The following is a 16618-nucleotide window of genomic DNA, read 5'->3' on the forward strand; positions in this document are numbered from 1 at the left end:
GATTATGCTAGGAACATATATTTTTGTCTGCGTTTTTACTTCATCTAAATCAGGTTTATCGACATGTGTATTAGACATGAAATGATGTAGTAATGTGCTGTTTTATGAGATTATATTTCTCTGTTCTAACAAATTGAGTACATGAACTTGTCCCTGAAAAAAATATACATAGTCACCGTGAAGTTTACATTTTCATAGACAATTCCTTGTGAAACTGAGATGACATAAAATATTTGCAGTTTAAATGTTTAAGACATAAAATTTTAAGAAAACGGTTTTAGAACCGGGAAGTAATATCAATGATAATTATACAAGGATAAATTTAAAATTAGAAACGAACACCCTTTCGGTGCGAATAACGGATGGACGCCGAAGGGAGATGATCTATAATATGTCTTTTGACATGATTAATAACATATTCCTATATAAAATTCCCCGTTCATGAATTAAGAATTATTTAAAAACTAAGGTTTCAACTCCCTGAGGAAAAGTTGACCTTAGATGAATTTGACTATTCTGTTTAGGTCCTTTTTGGGTATACAGCTCCTTAAGTTGCTTTACGCACCCCTGGCTTTCAAAAGGTTAGATTTGAGCGTTCCTGAGGAAGGTTAATCCAGAAAAGCGTCTTAGACTCATAATATGAAGGGCCGTTCGGGCCATAATTCAATTTGTTACACGTACGATAGAGGTACGTGTAACAGGTCGTTCACGTACCCTAGAGGTACACGTAACACTTTGTTCACATACCCTAGAGGTACACGTGACACTTTGTTCACGTACCCTAGAGGTACACGTAACTGTTTGTTCACGTACCCTAGAGGTACACGTAACTGTTTGTAATCTTTATACCCTATGCACAATGAACTCGTCTGCTGGAGAATACTTAGCTACCATTTGATTTTTAGGGGGGGGGGCTAGGATGAAATTTGAAAAAAAAGGCAGGACAGGAGTTTTGAGTAAAAAAAAATGCAGGATAAACTAATAAATAAAAAGGCAGGACCAAATAGAGTGTAAATTAAAAGGCAGTATGACAATTTATGTAAAAAAAGTCAGGATAAACTAAAAAAAAAAAGGCAGGACCGAATAGAGTGAAAAATAAAAAGGCAGGACAGAGATTACAACTAAAAAAAAAAGGCAGGACACAATTTTTCATCCTAGCCCCCCCCCTTTTCACCCCTAAAAATCAAATGGTAGCTCCCTAATTGACCAATTAAATCAGGAGGTCAAAATTCAGTACGTCCTCTGAGAAACGTTCTAACTAAGTACTTCTAGCAGTCACTAAAAGTACCGAAAATTTTTGTGTATATTTGGTTAAAGCTTATACAAATTGCCGAACTGCATGTTTATTCCCCCGCGACGAAGGTCGGTGATGAAGAGAAAAAAAGGGGGGTGATATTGATATACCCCTTGTCCGTCCGTTTGGATATAGATACAAAAGGGTTAATGTATCGAGCTTGAAACTTTGAATCGTTCATATATTTTTCAAATGTGCTATCAAAGTGCATCTTTTCGAAAACAGTATTGGGCTTTGATTCAGGACGATTTGGGACCGTGTAAATAGATACAAAAAAAGCCTCGTTGCACAGGAATCGGAAATTTGATACTTTTAGGCGGAATTTGATTGGATAATGACACAGATAATCCATCATTCAGGGAAAGGATTGACAGGTTTCCTGTTGCTGTTAGCTGCACGAACAAACAGTTACGCTTACCTCCAGGGTACGTGAACAAACTGTTTTGCGCACCTCTAGGAACGTGAACAAACTGTTACGTGTAACTCTAGGGTACGTGAACAAAGTGTAACGTGTACTTCTAGGGTACGTGAAAAAACAGTTACGTGTACCTCTAGGGTATGTGAACAAAGTGTTACGCGTACCTCTAGGGTACGTGAACAAAGTGTTACGTGTACCTCTAGGGTACGTGTAACAAAATGAATTATGACCCGAACGGCCCTTCATTAGACGAATGAAATGTATAAAGTGTTTTTTTCATTTCATTTTGAGAGGTCAATTTATAAATTTTCTTAAAGATATATTTAAAACTTTCATTTGCTGAAAACAAACCTATATATGTTCTAACATCAACAATAGCATAATTTATTCCAATCAGAGAACAGATCGGCGACAATGAGCAAGATATAACCTTGGTTTTGCAAGATTAAGGGCAAATGTTACCAACACGAAACTATACCGACTCTCGGGAAAAAATATCTTAAGTATGGGTCCTCCTTCCCCGAAATTCCTTGAGCAAAACTTTTTTTTTTTCAACTATTTCACCATCCAATTAAGTTGTACATTCATATTGTATCACGTAATCGGTAAAGTTCAATATTAGCGAGGCGAATATTTTTGAGGAGTTTATGCCGAACAATTGTATTTGTCACACATGTATCCATCACTTTGTTTTAATGTCCTTGGAATTGAAATTTATCTTTTATGCTTCTACATGTAAGAATGAAAAGTGTGATAAGAAAAAGAAGAATGTGGAAATAGTTCAACCTGGAACCAAAACTGCGGTATAAACATCTTTCTTAAATAAGAATTTGACAAGTAAAATGAATAAAGTATTGTTAAGAATACAAGTACACCAGTTAACCATGACCCAAATAAGACAGCACTACATGTAATTAATATGAATGACTTTCAGATATCGGCAGTATTCTGATTCGACTGCCACTATCAAAAATATGAGTACATTTTTGCACAATATCAAATGCGTGTAAAATCGAATGTAGATAGTTTCTACCCTAGTCTGTCATATATTCAACAAATGAAAGAAAAGGGGCCCTGGAGTTAAAAAAAAATAGCAAAACAATTCAATACTTTTAGAAATATTTAATTTTTATTGATAAATGAATATAATCTTGCAACTCTATATACAAAAATGTCAAATGTGATCTCAAGTTACGACGTCATAACGTGTTCAAATTTTGAAAAAAGGTGTACATGTTGCACCAAAAGATATTTTACGAAAATTAACATCTTTGCATAAGTCATGTTGCAGAAAAGTATGTCTTGGTAAGCCTTTGGTTCATATGTGAACAACTAAATAGAAATGACAAGATCTAAAAATGGGGCTACTTTGGAAACTTGAAAGGAAATGTGTCAGCAACAATGCAAGAATTAAAATTGATACCTGCCAAATTAATGTCTAGTAAACTTATAAACATATAAAGGATGTGAACATATAAAGGATGTTATTTGAGATATTTGTAGTATATTTGGTTTTTCGGATCCAAAGGGCCAAAATAGGCCTTATTATACTTCTCTTTTTCCTTCTCCATCTCATACATTTTGGTCACATATAATAATTTTTTTCAGTTAGAGCATTTTCATAGTTGATGTTGATTCTTCTATAATTTTAGTATCACAACTGTTACAGCTTTGTCTTTTGATGAATACACGTATTTTCAAGGACAATGCACCTGCAAAGGTGAATTCATAATAATACAATTTTTTTTTAACTTTTCTGTCAATATATAAGATCGTTACTGTTGCCTTGATCTTCAACAAAGGTGCACTACATTCAATGAGAAGCAACATGTGACGTAGGAAATTTGATACATGTGGTTTTCACAATATTCATAAATTTACAGTACAAACATTACATAATATATATTAATATTCCGTTTAAATACAATAAAAATGCACTGTTCTAATGAGTAAAACCATTTCAATAATATTTGGAATGGTTAATGACAAGTTATAGGCCTTTCTATCTTTTAAAAATGTCTTTTTCTCAATTGTCGGGTGTTTTCATTATTTCAAACTAAACCTGCATCCTTTGCCATTGAATAGAACGTTCCATTGACATTCTTAAGAAGATTGTCAGGTTCATCAAATTCTACGATCATCCCTTTATCCATAACCATGATCCTAAAATAATATACATATATTAAACCAACGAAAATCACACTATTTTGGTATGGTTTTAACATATTCATCCGAATCATTATAAATTTTAAAACATAGATAGATATTTGTTCTAAGAAAAATACAGCTTGCCTCGGACAACATTTTCAGTATTTTTTTAGGGCTACATAGATAATTCTTATATTTTTTCCTTAACTGTGACATCACCGAATGCAATTATCATCAAATTTTTACTTGCTATGAGCAACACCACAGGTGACACCATTGGAGTAAGATATGTTTACCCTCCCCAGAAACATTATATAATCTCCACTTTTGGTGGAGTTCGTGTTGCTCAGTCGATGATTTTCTGGATGGGTTTTTTGTAACGTTTTTTTGTCTTTTCGTCGTTTTTCTTTTAGGCAATAGTTTTGTTTGTTTTTCGTCGATTTGTAGCTTGTCCCTTTGGTATCTACTGTCTCTTATTTGATAGGAGTGGGAGACATTGTAATTGTAAAAATGATACATGATTTTTTTGAAAGTGTATGTCCAGAACATATATATATTGTTATTTGTGTTATATATTTACCTGTCGTAGTCCATGACTGTATTTAATCTGTGGGCTATTGATAATATGGTGCACTCAGCGAATTCGTCACTTATTGTCTGTTGGATTAAATCATCTGTTTCCATATCTACAGCAGCTGTTGCCTCATCAAGGATTAATATATTTGTTTTGTGAAGCAGTGTTCGAGCTAAACAAACTAATTGTCTCTGACCAACACTGAATGAATAAATAAAATGCAATTGACGTGCTGAACTCTGTATTTAACTTTAACACAATTGGGTGGAGAAAACAAAAATTATCAGGCGCTCCCGTCACTTGCATATTTCCCTTTACCTATTATTGTGATATTACCAACATATATAATATTTCTATAATTAAAATGACTTAAGGATTGCTAACACATATCATTTTATCTTGGACATTACTGGTATGATAAAATCATGCTTTATAATTCATTGTACATTTAAGGGGACTGTTTAACAAAATCTTAAAAAACAACTTTCCAAATTATTGATACAGTAATTATGATTTGTTCATATTTGAAAGCTGATTTTAAATTCAAGGACAATTGTTATGTAGTGTGACTTCCTTCAAAAAGAACAACTGTCAAAGAATTAGGTTAAGTTTATACCTCTTTGTTAATTTTGTATCAACCCTGCGGAGGTGAGTTTGTAACATGGGATGATGCAACATTCCCCAAGGTTCTTTCCCCTATCATACCGAATTTATCTCTTCACTATCTATCGTAACTGGGCCAGGGCAACATGGTTGACGTTATATGTTTAGTGTGATATGGTAAAATTTAAGAGAAAGATATATTTGTTACTGAAATGCCTTGCCAAAACATTCATTTTTTCTAAAAACCAATCAACCCAAACTTTTCACGTTAGTTTTTTTCTAAAACGTGATCAGCATTATTTGCTAAAAGTCACGCGCTTTAAAAGTGTATTTTCCTCCGAAAATATTATAGATAAATGAGTTTTAGTCCATACGCCATTCTCGCAGAAGGATCAACGTTGACAAGTGGTCGATAATTTAAATGGTATTTTTTAAATGGTAGTTTTGTTTAAATTTTTATATCAATAAATATTAATTACCCAAGTAGAGTAAAAGAGAAGCGTAGCCGTGAGGATCTTGTATTGGAACACATCATTAAGTTAACCAAATTAATTAAAAGCTTACTTTCCACATGTTTGATAATTCCACGGGTGTCATTCGGTTTATCGAGAGAAATGATCGTGAGAGAATACCTAACGGTGGTCAAGCATTTCGATCGGATCGTGAATGTAATTAATTGAAATTTTACTTCAAAATCCTTTGAAAAATCTGTTGTATTTTCAAAACGCGGAACAAATCCGAAAAAAAAATTATGTCTGTCAAAATGATTCAACATTCTCAATAATACTGTGCAATAAGATTTATAAAATATGCAGAACTTTATGAGAAAACACAAAATGCGCAATACAAGTCTATGGGATTCATTAAAAAAAGAACACGTTTTGTACCTATAATGACTACATTTCAATATAGAATGATATATTTGAAACTGAATCTGAAATTGAAATTGGTGTGACAGATAATACAGTAAAATAAAAGTTTGTTTTACCTTGAAACCGTTCATTTTGTTATTAAAAACACTGAATTTTGTTGATTTTTCATTAAAATTGATCGTGAAAGATCGGGCAACGCATTATCACGATCGTGAAAGACAATTCGTGACCAGACAGACGCAGGACGTTTGTGTTTTTTTACCTTACTAAAGGACATTTGCGCTTTTAACTTTGATACACCTGAACAAAATTGACAAGACATTTGCGCTTTTTACCTATAAAAGTTGTATACCTGTAATCTTTAGAAATTTTACCAAAGTCATGGAAAGATGTTCACATATTCTTTGAAAGTTCATCCGAACAAACGAGAAATTTAGGAAAACATATTCGGGTTAACCAGACATATTATAAAGAATATAGTATATACGTTTCTGGGGGCGCATTAGATTTGCGCGTAATTTCGGGATTAATTTCTGTTTACGTTTGCGCGAAGCCTTTGCTTACATTTGCGACTATTTCAGATTAAATAGCATTCTGTTTCATTTTTTCACCGAAGGGCCCTTAATGTATAATTTGATCCAGTTTGTAAAATTACACCAAGACACACACATGGAGTTTCGTTTGTCAGAAACAAATCGGGGAGGGGGGAGGTGATTTGTGTACGATGGAATTACTTTCCGTATAGACAGAACACTAAAGTCATGGGATATTTCATAGAGATGCATAGTAAATAATTGCAAAGTTATTTCACCGGATTCCCATTTTCCTCAAAGTCTTTGGGCATCCAGCAGAATCCAAGCGTACTACGTATATTTTTTTTAGCATGTAACGACGTGTGAAATTAGTACTTTTAATCTTTAGATTTACTATTTTCTGCATTTTTGTCTGTATATTGTTCAAGGTCTAAGTGCGTGTGCGTAATAAAACAGATTCGAAAATATTAGTTGAATAGATAAATAAGTATAATCTTCCTTATTTACCTGAGTTTACCTCTAAAAGAATGCGCGCAAATGTAATCAAAAGCTGTGCGCAAACGTAATGATTTTGCGCACAGATGTAATGGTAATGCGCGCAAGTGTAATGCACCAGTTTCTCGGTAAATGATAGAGAAAACGAAACTTTTATGGATGGAATAATTAAATTTTGACCGAAATTCTTCAATAAGCTTCCTTATTAGTGGATTAAAATTGGAAACTATATTCCTCTTGTGGTTATTCTCTTGCATGGAAAGTTCGAGGAACTGTACCATCATAGTTTATCTAAGATTGTTTCAATTTGTGAAGACCGAAATTTTATTTTTTAACAACCTGCTGTACCTGTTGAATCCTGAAAGAGTCATGGTTGTTATAAGGAATTTACTCCCATCAACTCTCTTGGAGTGTTGTCGTCTTCATCTGACACAAGCATGATGGAGAAAGGTTGATGCTTTTAGTTGTAAATAAATGTATGAATTTTTTTGCGTTTTTTTTTTTTATATTAAATGATTTTTTATGTTATGTTGAGAAAGCGCAAAGGTTCTTTTTTTTCAAAGTGCAAATGTCCTAAACATTTAAGCGCAAATGTCTATTTAAAAAGTGCAAATGTCCTGTCAAAAAGCGCGAACGTTCCGCGCCGGACCAGACTTAATAATCAGAAAACAATATTTCTTTTACCAATTGATATTACCACACGTTATTCACAGAGGGGCCCACAGTGATGGCACCCATTTCAATGATGTCAATGAAAAAATAATCAGTCTGATAAATTTAAACAAATGGTTCAGCAAATAGATGTTTCTTGTATTCATTAAATCATGAAAATATGTTTGGTCTATTTCGATAATAAGGTTTCAAAATTTTTTCTCTTTCATCATTAACTTTTGAACATATAAAAAAATAGTGAAATTCATCCCCAATATCTCCTGAATTGCAAAGTTTACAATATCGATTTTCTCTAGGTACATTTTTCCATCTCCCAGTTTCGATAGGAAGTTTATGACTGAGGATCCTAAATCTTCAAAAAGTTATTATATTTTTATCATCTAGAATCTTGAAATAGTTTTACCTTTCAGCATTGTCTTTGAATAGACGATAATTAATAGCTTTTGGCGATTCTATTAAGATTGAGTGCCAATTTTGTTTAAATTGGCCAATAACACTAACTTTAAGGTCATACGATACAGTTTGGATCCCATGATGAATTTTATACGAAAATTTGCATACAAGCTTTTTTCACCTAAGCAATTCAAATATACCTTCATTTGCTACTTCATTGTACTCTAAGAGATAAAAGCGGAGTTTTGTAAAAACTTTATGAAAATCTTCTTTACATAAATATGCTCTTAATATGTATAACAATTCTTTGGAAATAATTAATTTTTAACAAAGTTTCAGGATTTTAGGGAAAAAAATGGCATTTTTTTGCGATATATCTATCAAATTTAAAAAAAAAATCATTGTTGACTTTTTTATTAAAATTGGTTCAAATAATCTTCATACGTAATCAAACCTAATGCCATCTTAAAAAAAGGGAGGTCCATGTACTCGTTTTTAAGTTAAATCAGTTTAAATGATAAAAAAAAACAGTCGAAAAATGCATCTTTTCCCGATATGTCACAGTTTGACGTCGCGAAAATAATATTTTACGTTAGCAACGTCATTACCTCCCCTGTAACTATATCGTATGCCCTTAACATTGTGTTATAACCATGTATTACTGACAAAGTACTGTACATTTCAAACATATGACAATCCACAACTATCTAGAATAGATTTGATATTATTAAACCATGGAATATTTATCCCATACTTTTTATATGCATAATTATACAAAATAACAGGAACTTTTTCTTGCTTTCCTAACAGAAGTTTCGACCAGTAATTTAAAACCCGCAATTTGATATTAATTTCTAAAGGATATCTACCAAGTTCTCCATAGATCATGAAATCTGGCGTTGACTTCTTTACATTCAACAAAATTTTACAGAATTTAAGGTGGACCCTTTCAATAACAGAATTATTGCCGACTCCCCAAACTTCACATCTAGTTGAAGCGTGTAATTATTTTAATTAGAATGGACATTAATACTTTCATTTTTTTTTTAATTCAACACTTTTCCTTCAAAGTTATTAAAATAACTAAAAACGTGTCTAGAAAAGTAGATCTACAAGATAAAAAGACCTTCAGGAGCGTAAATTTTTGAAAAAGTAAAAGTATATATGTATCTGTAATGCATAATGCATCCGCCCTGGAAATATATGCATGTGTACGTTTTTGTTTTGTTATGTTACCTTCAGTTATAAGGAGTACCATTCATGCGAACATCGTATGACAATATTGGCTAATTAATTGTTTATTTCGTGGCTGCGCTGACATAAACTAAATAGGTACCAAGATAACGTTATTTATACTATAAATATCATTGTATTCTGGTATCACCTAAGTTGAACCAAGTTATACTCGATTGTTTGATCAGTTTGTTCACAATAGCTATACGTCATTGTACCAACTTAGTGTGGAAATTACCAATCAACGTACCTCGCGATTGATTGTGCATGATGCCCTGCTTGAACTGTAATTTAGCCGATTAGGTTCTATTCTCAATCTTAAATTTGTATAAGAAATAAAAACTTATGAAAGATTGAAAATAGGACTGATATTGCTATAAGGCACCTAGTCGGTTTCGTATTATAAGATAATCAGATCCAATGGCATTGAACGATTAAAGCCCTTTTCACCAACAAAAGAGAACCGGAATGAGTCATGCATATCCGATATTTGCTATACCAATTAAAATATAAATTACAATATAATTAAATAATAAGTTGAACGTTTTCGTAGAAACAGATCTTTCACGATCCTTTTCAGGATCTTCAAAAAGCGGTACACGATCTTTCACGATCCAAAAAATCAATTTTTTTGTAAATATTTCCATTTTTGCAAAATTTCTGATTGTGCTAAACACAAAATAACTGTAAGAACCATTTGAATCATTAAAATGGAATGACATTTTTCAAAGAAAAGTTGTTTAGTCATTCGAATTTGAAAAAAATCTTGTTTGTTTACATATTAAATGTCATTGAAATGGCGAGGAGCAATCTGCCTTTTGGAGTTTTGTAAAAACGGTTTACTCTTAAACCTTGATTTTTGGCAGGAGGATTTGTTTTGAATGAGTTATTTATTTTTGTGGACTATAAGGACAGATTATTTATTTTCTGCACTGTTGAAGCATGATTTTTCATTTTCAGCAAAACAAGTGATGATTATTTATTTTCACAATTATATTTATAATATTTGAAAATACACAATTTTTAAATTCATTTTTTTATTCTTAAATAAATAACATAGTCAAGTCATTATGTATCATTTAATCCAAATTAATCATCATCCTCTGGAAGTGAATTTTCTGAATTCAAAACTGCATATATTGCATACGTACAACAAACAATATAGGCTAAAATGGGAAAAGGTATTAAAAGCGAGGTAAATGTTCATGAAACAATATACCTCAAGTGAAATGAAACCCATTTTCAGACATTTCAAAAACATTAATATTAATATATGGTGTAGTATATATATATTATTAAGAGATTTGTGAAGTTTTTCCCGAAAAAAAAATGAAAAAAGACGAATTTTGGTAGAATCTGGTGCCAATTCGTACTTTCAAACATGCATTTATAAAATGATTTAAAAGACCTGCCGAGTTACTTATTTTCAATACATTGTAGGTCAGGTTATTTATTTTCAAACTACCACAGAACAAACCATTCATTTTTGTTATTATCAAGGCTGAGTTTTTTATTTTCAAAATCCTCCTGCCCCCCCCCCCCCCCCCCCCCAGAATATCAAATGGTCGTCCCCTTACTACCAAGAATAGAATAAAATTTAACCAAATACAATTTATATAGACGTGAATACTTATATTCTTTTATTTGAATTTTAGCAAACCTTAAATTACTTCCACCTTCGCCGAGTTCTGACATAAGCTGTCCTGACTGATTCATGGCATATTCTTTTAAATGAGCACGGTCCAGTGCTTTCCATAACTCATTGTCTGAGAACTTCTCTAACGGATCTAGGTTCACTCTCAATGTATCCGAAAATAAGACTGGATCCTATGAAATATTTATTGTTCGTGTTATACTAAACTGGACAGATTTTATACACACAAAAGAATAAGTATACTTAACAACAAAATTATTTTCACTTACCTGTGTATAATATGACGCAGGTGTCTTTAAAAGTGATGATTTTCTAAAAATTGTTTGACATTTCACAGTGATATCATACTTTAACTTTGTTTAAACCTGTTAATTTACTTTTGACTTCAATTATTTACCCCTTGTAATTTTTTATTAACTGTGTATTTTCATTCAGGTGTCACAGGTCAAATTTATTCGTTCATTGTGTGTTAATTTACGTTTTTTTGATTGAGTTAAGCCTTCCAATTGATATTTTATAGTGTGTTTTTCTATGTTGTGATGTTATACTATTGTTTCAGAAAAGGGAGAAGGTTTGGTACCATTAAAACGTTTAATCCCGCTGCAAATGTTTGCACCTGTCTTAAGTCAGGAATCTGATTACAGTAGTTGTCGTCTGTTTATGTAGTTCATACGTGTTTCTCGTTTCTCGTTTTTATATAGATTAGACCGTTGGTTTTTCCGTTTGAATGGTTTTAAACTAGTAATTTTTAGGGCCCTTTAGAGCTTGCTGTTTGGTGTGAGCCAATGCTCCGTGTTGAAGGCCGTACCTTGACCTATAATGGTTTACTTTTATAAATTGTAACTTGGATGGAGAGTTGTCTCATTAGCACTCATACCACATCTTCTTATATCTATTTTCTACGTCTTTACATTTCATTGATACATTTGTTAATACATCTATTTACTCTAAAGGTGTTACAAGATACTACTACTAGGGTTTTTTTTAACGACCCTGACTACCCATGATGCTTGTCATATAAACATGTTAGGGACATCAGAAGAGATGATGAGAACCTTTGATTAAATAAAAGCAGTATTGAAATGATGATAGAAAATATACATGTATCTGAGAACTGGTTACTTGAAGGAAACAATATTTGATTAACTGAGCTATCAAATTGCTTAATAATGTTTTTAATATATTTGCATCTTATTCTAAGAGTTTCTTAAATATTTATTAAGTTCGAAGCTCGAACATTTCTACTCTATTAACCTGAGGTAGTATTGTTATCTTTCGCCTGAGGTCATGTAAACCTATTGTTGTAGTTGTAATATCATCAATAACTATCGAACCTTCTGCTGGTTCTATAAGTCTGAACAGAGCCTGCGTCAGAGATGATTTACCTGCCCCCGTCCTACCGACAATGCCTACCTGTAATTTAATAAAAAGAGACATAGTTCATATTTCATCAATTAGTTCTCGATAAAACGGCAGTATCATAGTGCAAACAATCAATTCTCGATAAAACGGCAGTACCATAGCGCAAATAATCAATTCAGTTGTCATCCCCTTTGTACTTTCCAGCTTTATTCGTCTGGTTGTGCGATTTCATAAACATACTTCCTTTGTAACACTGACTCAAAGAAACATTATCAATTGTAACCAAGATTATTGTTATACAAGAAGGATTGACTTGTTGAAGAGGCGTGTTTCAACCACCACTTTTATTTCTGAGGTGACTTTACATACAGTTTGACAGTACATCACTTATTGTTTCTTTAAAGACATTTTGAAGAGATGCTCTCATCGCTAGACATTATATATTGTATTATATGTAATTTTCATATTTGTTAAGTACCTCTGTTATTCCATATACTTAAATAAAATACCAAGCAGTAGTTTATCATTCTAATGGCATGTTTTTTTTATTTACCTGTAACAATAAAGTTTTTAAATAATTTTTTCCAGATTTGTTCACCATTTTCCCGTTAGAATAAAAATGCATTTTTTAAAAATTTATTTTATCTTTTTAATGTCGGGGTCTTTTTTATAGTGACACAAGGTTGTAACAGAGTTTAAATTGATAGTTTCTACCTTGATATCTTGCTTTGGCTACATTTTGGTTGTACAAAACTTACTTAAAAACAGTTTTAGACTTCCCAGTTACAAAATATTTAACTGATGTTGTAATACTATATGTTTATTTTAATTATCATTTACGTATGCGATTATTCTGGGTTACTATCTAATAGATATTGTAAAATATAAAATTGCCACTCAAAATATGTAGCTTTTGGACAAACGTGTCTATTACACGTGTTTTCAAAGCTCTAAATTAAATCGATCGACACACTGATAATTTACAATATCTAAATAAGCTAAATAACTTATCAATTGAGCTCTCCCAAATTGTTTTAACATTAATTATATCGATGTAACTGTTCCCACTGTCTATATCACTCTTCACAGCTCTTCATAACATTGCATATCACGGCTTTGTGACATCAAATACGTTGACCCAGACATATCACCGTCTTCATAATGAATGAACCGACGTTGATAAATTTGACCCAAACTTATAAAGTCATCTTCCGGTTTGTTGGTGAAACAAAGAAAAATACTTTTTCCTATCACGCAAAATACACACATACAATCCGATAAATCAATTATCAGATTTTCGTCATATTTATATTGTAAAATATCAGCTGCTCGACACAATATGAAGCCTGTCCCAAGTCAGGAGCCTCTAGCCTTTGTTAGTCTTGTATTATTTTTAATTTTAGTTTCTTGTGTACAATTTGGAGTTTAGTATGGCGTTCATTATCACTGAACTAGTATATATATTTGTTTAGGGGCCAGCTGAAGGACGCCTCCGGGTGCGGGAATTTCTCGCTGCATTGAAGACCTGTTGGTGGCCTTCTGCTGTTGTCTGTTCTGTGGTCGGGTTGTTGTCTCTTTGACACATTCCCCATTTCCATTCTCAATTTTATTTTGAACTCGTTCGCTGTGCTCACTTTACCAAAAGCTTCATGTTGTGACTCGCAGTTGATATTTTACAATATCAATATGCAGATAACCTGATAATCGGTACATATTATTCGTGTAACCAACTGGAAGCAGAATAGTTAAGCATCATAATTACCACGTCGGCTCAAACTTTACAACGTTGTTGAAATTCTGTGTTGAAGTCATTTAGGCGAGCCAAATATATTTGCCTTGGGCATTTTTGAAGAGACAGTTATTGTGGAAATGCCCTTCTGGTGCAGTAAAATTGGTATCGTTAATGATGTAACATCGATAATCACAAAGCCGAATATTTGGCATTGGCAACAATTGATCTACAAATGACCGATAATATAATGTATTTGTCCTTTTTTATGTAAACACGTTTGGCTTTGATCAATCTTCATGGAAAGTAAATCTGGATATATACATGGAATGGAACACACAAGAAACTACACATTCATCTTTTCCTGATTACAGCTGTATTGAATTTATTTTGATTTCTTTGAAATGTTTTCTCTTTTATCTTAACAATTCCTTGACACATAGTAGCAGTGATTCTTTGAAAATATCAATAGGAGCTTGTATAACTTACCCGTTCCCCATTTCGAATATTACAATTAATTCCATTTAAAACCAGTTCCAGCCCGGATCTATAACGTGTTTTGTAATTACAAAACTGTATTGTTCCTTTCTGTGGCCACTCTAACGGAGGTCTTTGTCTTTGTATCCAATCTGCCTGAAAAACACAATGTTTGAATACATAAATTATTAAAATAAAATTGATCCAAACACGCATTTGTTATTGTCAAACATAATTATAATCAACAGATGCTGATTTTCTTTTATACATACAATTTTTATGTCGAAACAGGCATACCTGCATTTGTTGGAAACCATACGGTGACATATAGTTGTTAACTTCTATGTCATTTTGGTATCTGGTGGAGAGTTGTCTCATTGGCAATCATATTACATCTTCTTATTTTTATATTTTGCTACCCTTTTTATATTCTATAATTCATCTATCTTTCATATATAAGCTCGTATTGTGAAATATACATGGTGGAATAAACTTACCTCAGGAGGTAAATGCGTATATTCTTCACATCTTTCAATGGATACTACGTTCATCTGCATTTCACTCACTCCTCTGACTACAATATTCATAGCAATGATTATCTGAAATAATAGTAATACTCAGGTTTAATGAGTAATGGATTACCAAATGAATTGAAAACAACGTTCAAACCTATGATTGCGTTGGATAAAAACCGCAATTTTTATACGTGTGCATGCAAAACAAATTTCTTGTTAGAGGGGTCTAAATACAGCACAAACAACATTTTCCAAAAGACCAAAAAAGTGAAAAAGTATATTTTAACAAAACGCATTTGACTAACAGGTCGAACAATATATATATATATATAAGTGCCTATAATATATATATCTTTCTATTATCAGTCCAACAGCAAATTCACAGCTTTGATAAATTGCACAAAACTGCCACTTGCAGGAAATTTACTTTAGCCCATTAACTAGATAACTTGAACAAAAGTGTCACTAGCAGGAAATTAACTTTTGCCCATTAACAAAATAACTTGAACAAAATTGCTACTAGCAGGAAATTAACTTTTGCCCTTTAACTAAATATTTAATTTTTGCCCTTAAACTAGATATTTAACTTTTGCCCTTTGACTAGATATTTAATTTTTGCCCTTTAACTGGATATTTAACTTTTGCCCTTTAACAAGATATTTAACGTTTGCCTTCTAACTAGATATTTAATTTGGTTTAGTCCTGTTTCTCCCACTTTTAATTACCCTAATTGTCAAACAGTTAAACAAACAAAAATGACAAAGGGCTTACTGACCATAACATATTATATATAGTCTGTTCCAAATATTTCAACAGATAGGTGTATAAATGAATATAATTTATGCAATCTACATGGGAAAAAAAATGTTTATTTGAGTTTTTTTCGTGGAAAGAAAATGTAATTTATTGTGTTTTTTATCAAATAAAAAGTCAATTAATTTCTTATTTGATTGTTCTATTTTTAATGGTAATAGGCAATTTCGTGTGGTTTTTTTTATACTTTTTGTACTTATTTTCCTCTTCTTGTTATTTGTTTGCATAACAACAAGGCTAACACTATATATGATATTTTTTTAAATAAAGTCATATATAGCACTAAAAATCATAACATACATTGCATTGACATAATTCAAAATACAGCACATGATCGTTGACAGTGAGCATTATAATTAAATAAATTATCAGTCTTTAATTGAAATATACATTGTAATATTACAAAACGTCATCTTTCAATATAACAGTAAGCATAATACTATAGTATAAATCAGTTTAAATGTAGAAGGTAGGATAGTTGATAACATCTATCTGGCCTTGTTGGTATCTGTCTTTGAGTAGCTGTAGTCTTGTGTTCTTAACTCTGTACTTGCGTCTTGTTGGTTGACGGGCACCTCCTGCAGCATACTGGATTATAGTGCATTCTCTGAAGGCCTGGGTCTTCTGTGGGCGTGCTGCACTTTCTTCTTTATTTTGTTGTGCCATCCTTATAGGTGGTTGGTTGTACAGGGTCCTTCCGTCTAGAAATGGTTCCATAAGAATCTGTGGCCTTCAACCAAATACTCTGTCACGTAGTGTGTAAAAACTGTTGTGTCTGGGACGTTGTCAGCTTCACCAATGTCTTCCAATGCGTTGAGCCAAACATCTTCAAC

General features: G+C 32.3%; 1 protein-coding gene across 1 annotated transcript in view; it reads right to left on the reverse strand.

Moving 5' to 3' along the window:
- Window positions 1-2828: 2828 nt before the first annotated feature.
- LOC127727785 (multidrug resistance-associated protein 1-like) overlaps window positions 2829-16618 on the reverse strand; it is a 44037-nt gene continuing 30247 nt past the window's right edge. Inside the window, exons 18-23 of the mRNA XM_052234902.1 lie at window positions 14955-15056; window positions 14470-14613; window positions 12144-12302; window positions 10896-11062; window positions 4441-4635; window positions 2829-3875 (exon numbers count right to left, since the gene is read on the reverse strand). Coding sequence (XP_052090862.1) covers window positions 3764-3875; window positions 4441-4635; window positions 10896-11062; window positions 12144-12302; window positions 14470-14613; window positions 14955-15056 — 879 coding nt within the window. The 3' untranslated portion in view covers window positions 2829-3763. The remainder of the gene's footprint in view (window positions 3876-4440; window positions 4636-10895; window positions 11063-12143; window positions 12303-14469; window positions 14614-14954; window positions 15057-16618) is intronic.

This window comes from Mytilus californianus, unplaced genomic scaffold (genome assembly GCF_021869535.1).
Source record: "Mytilus californianus isolate M0D057914Y unplaced genomic scaffold, xbMytCali1.0.p SCAF_2, whole genome shotgun sequence".
Lineage (NCBI taxonomy): Eukaryota > Metazoa > Mollusca > Bivalvia > Mytilida > Mytilidae > Mytilus > Mytilus californianus.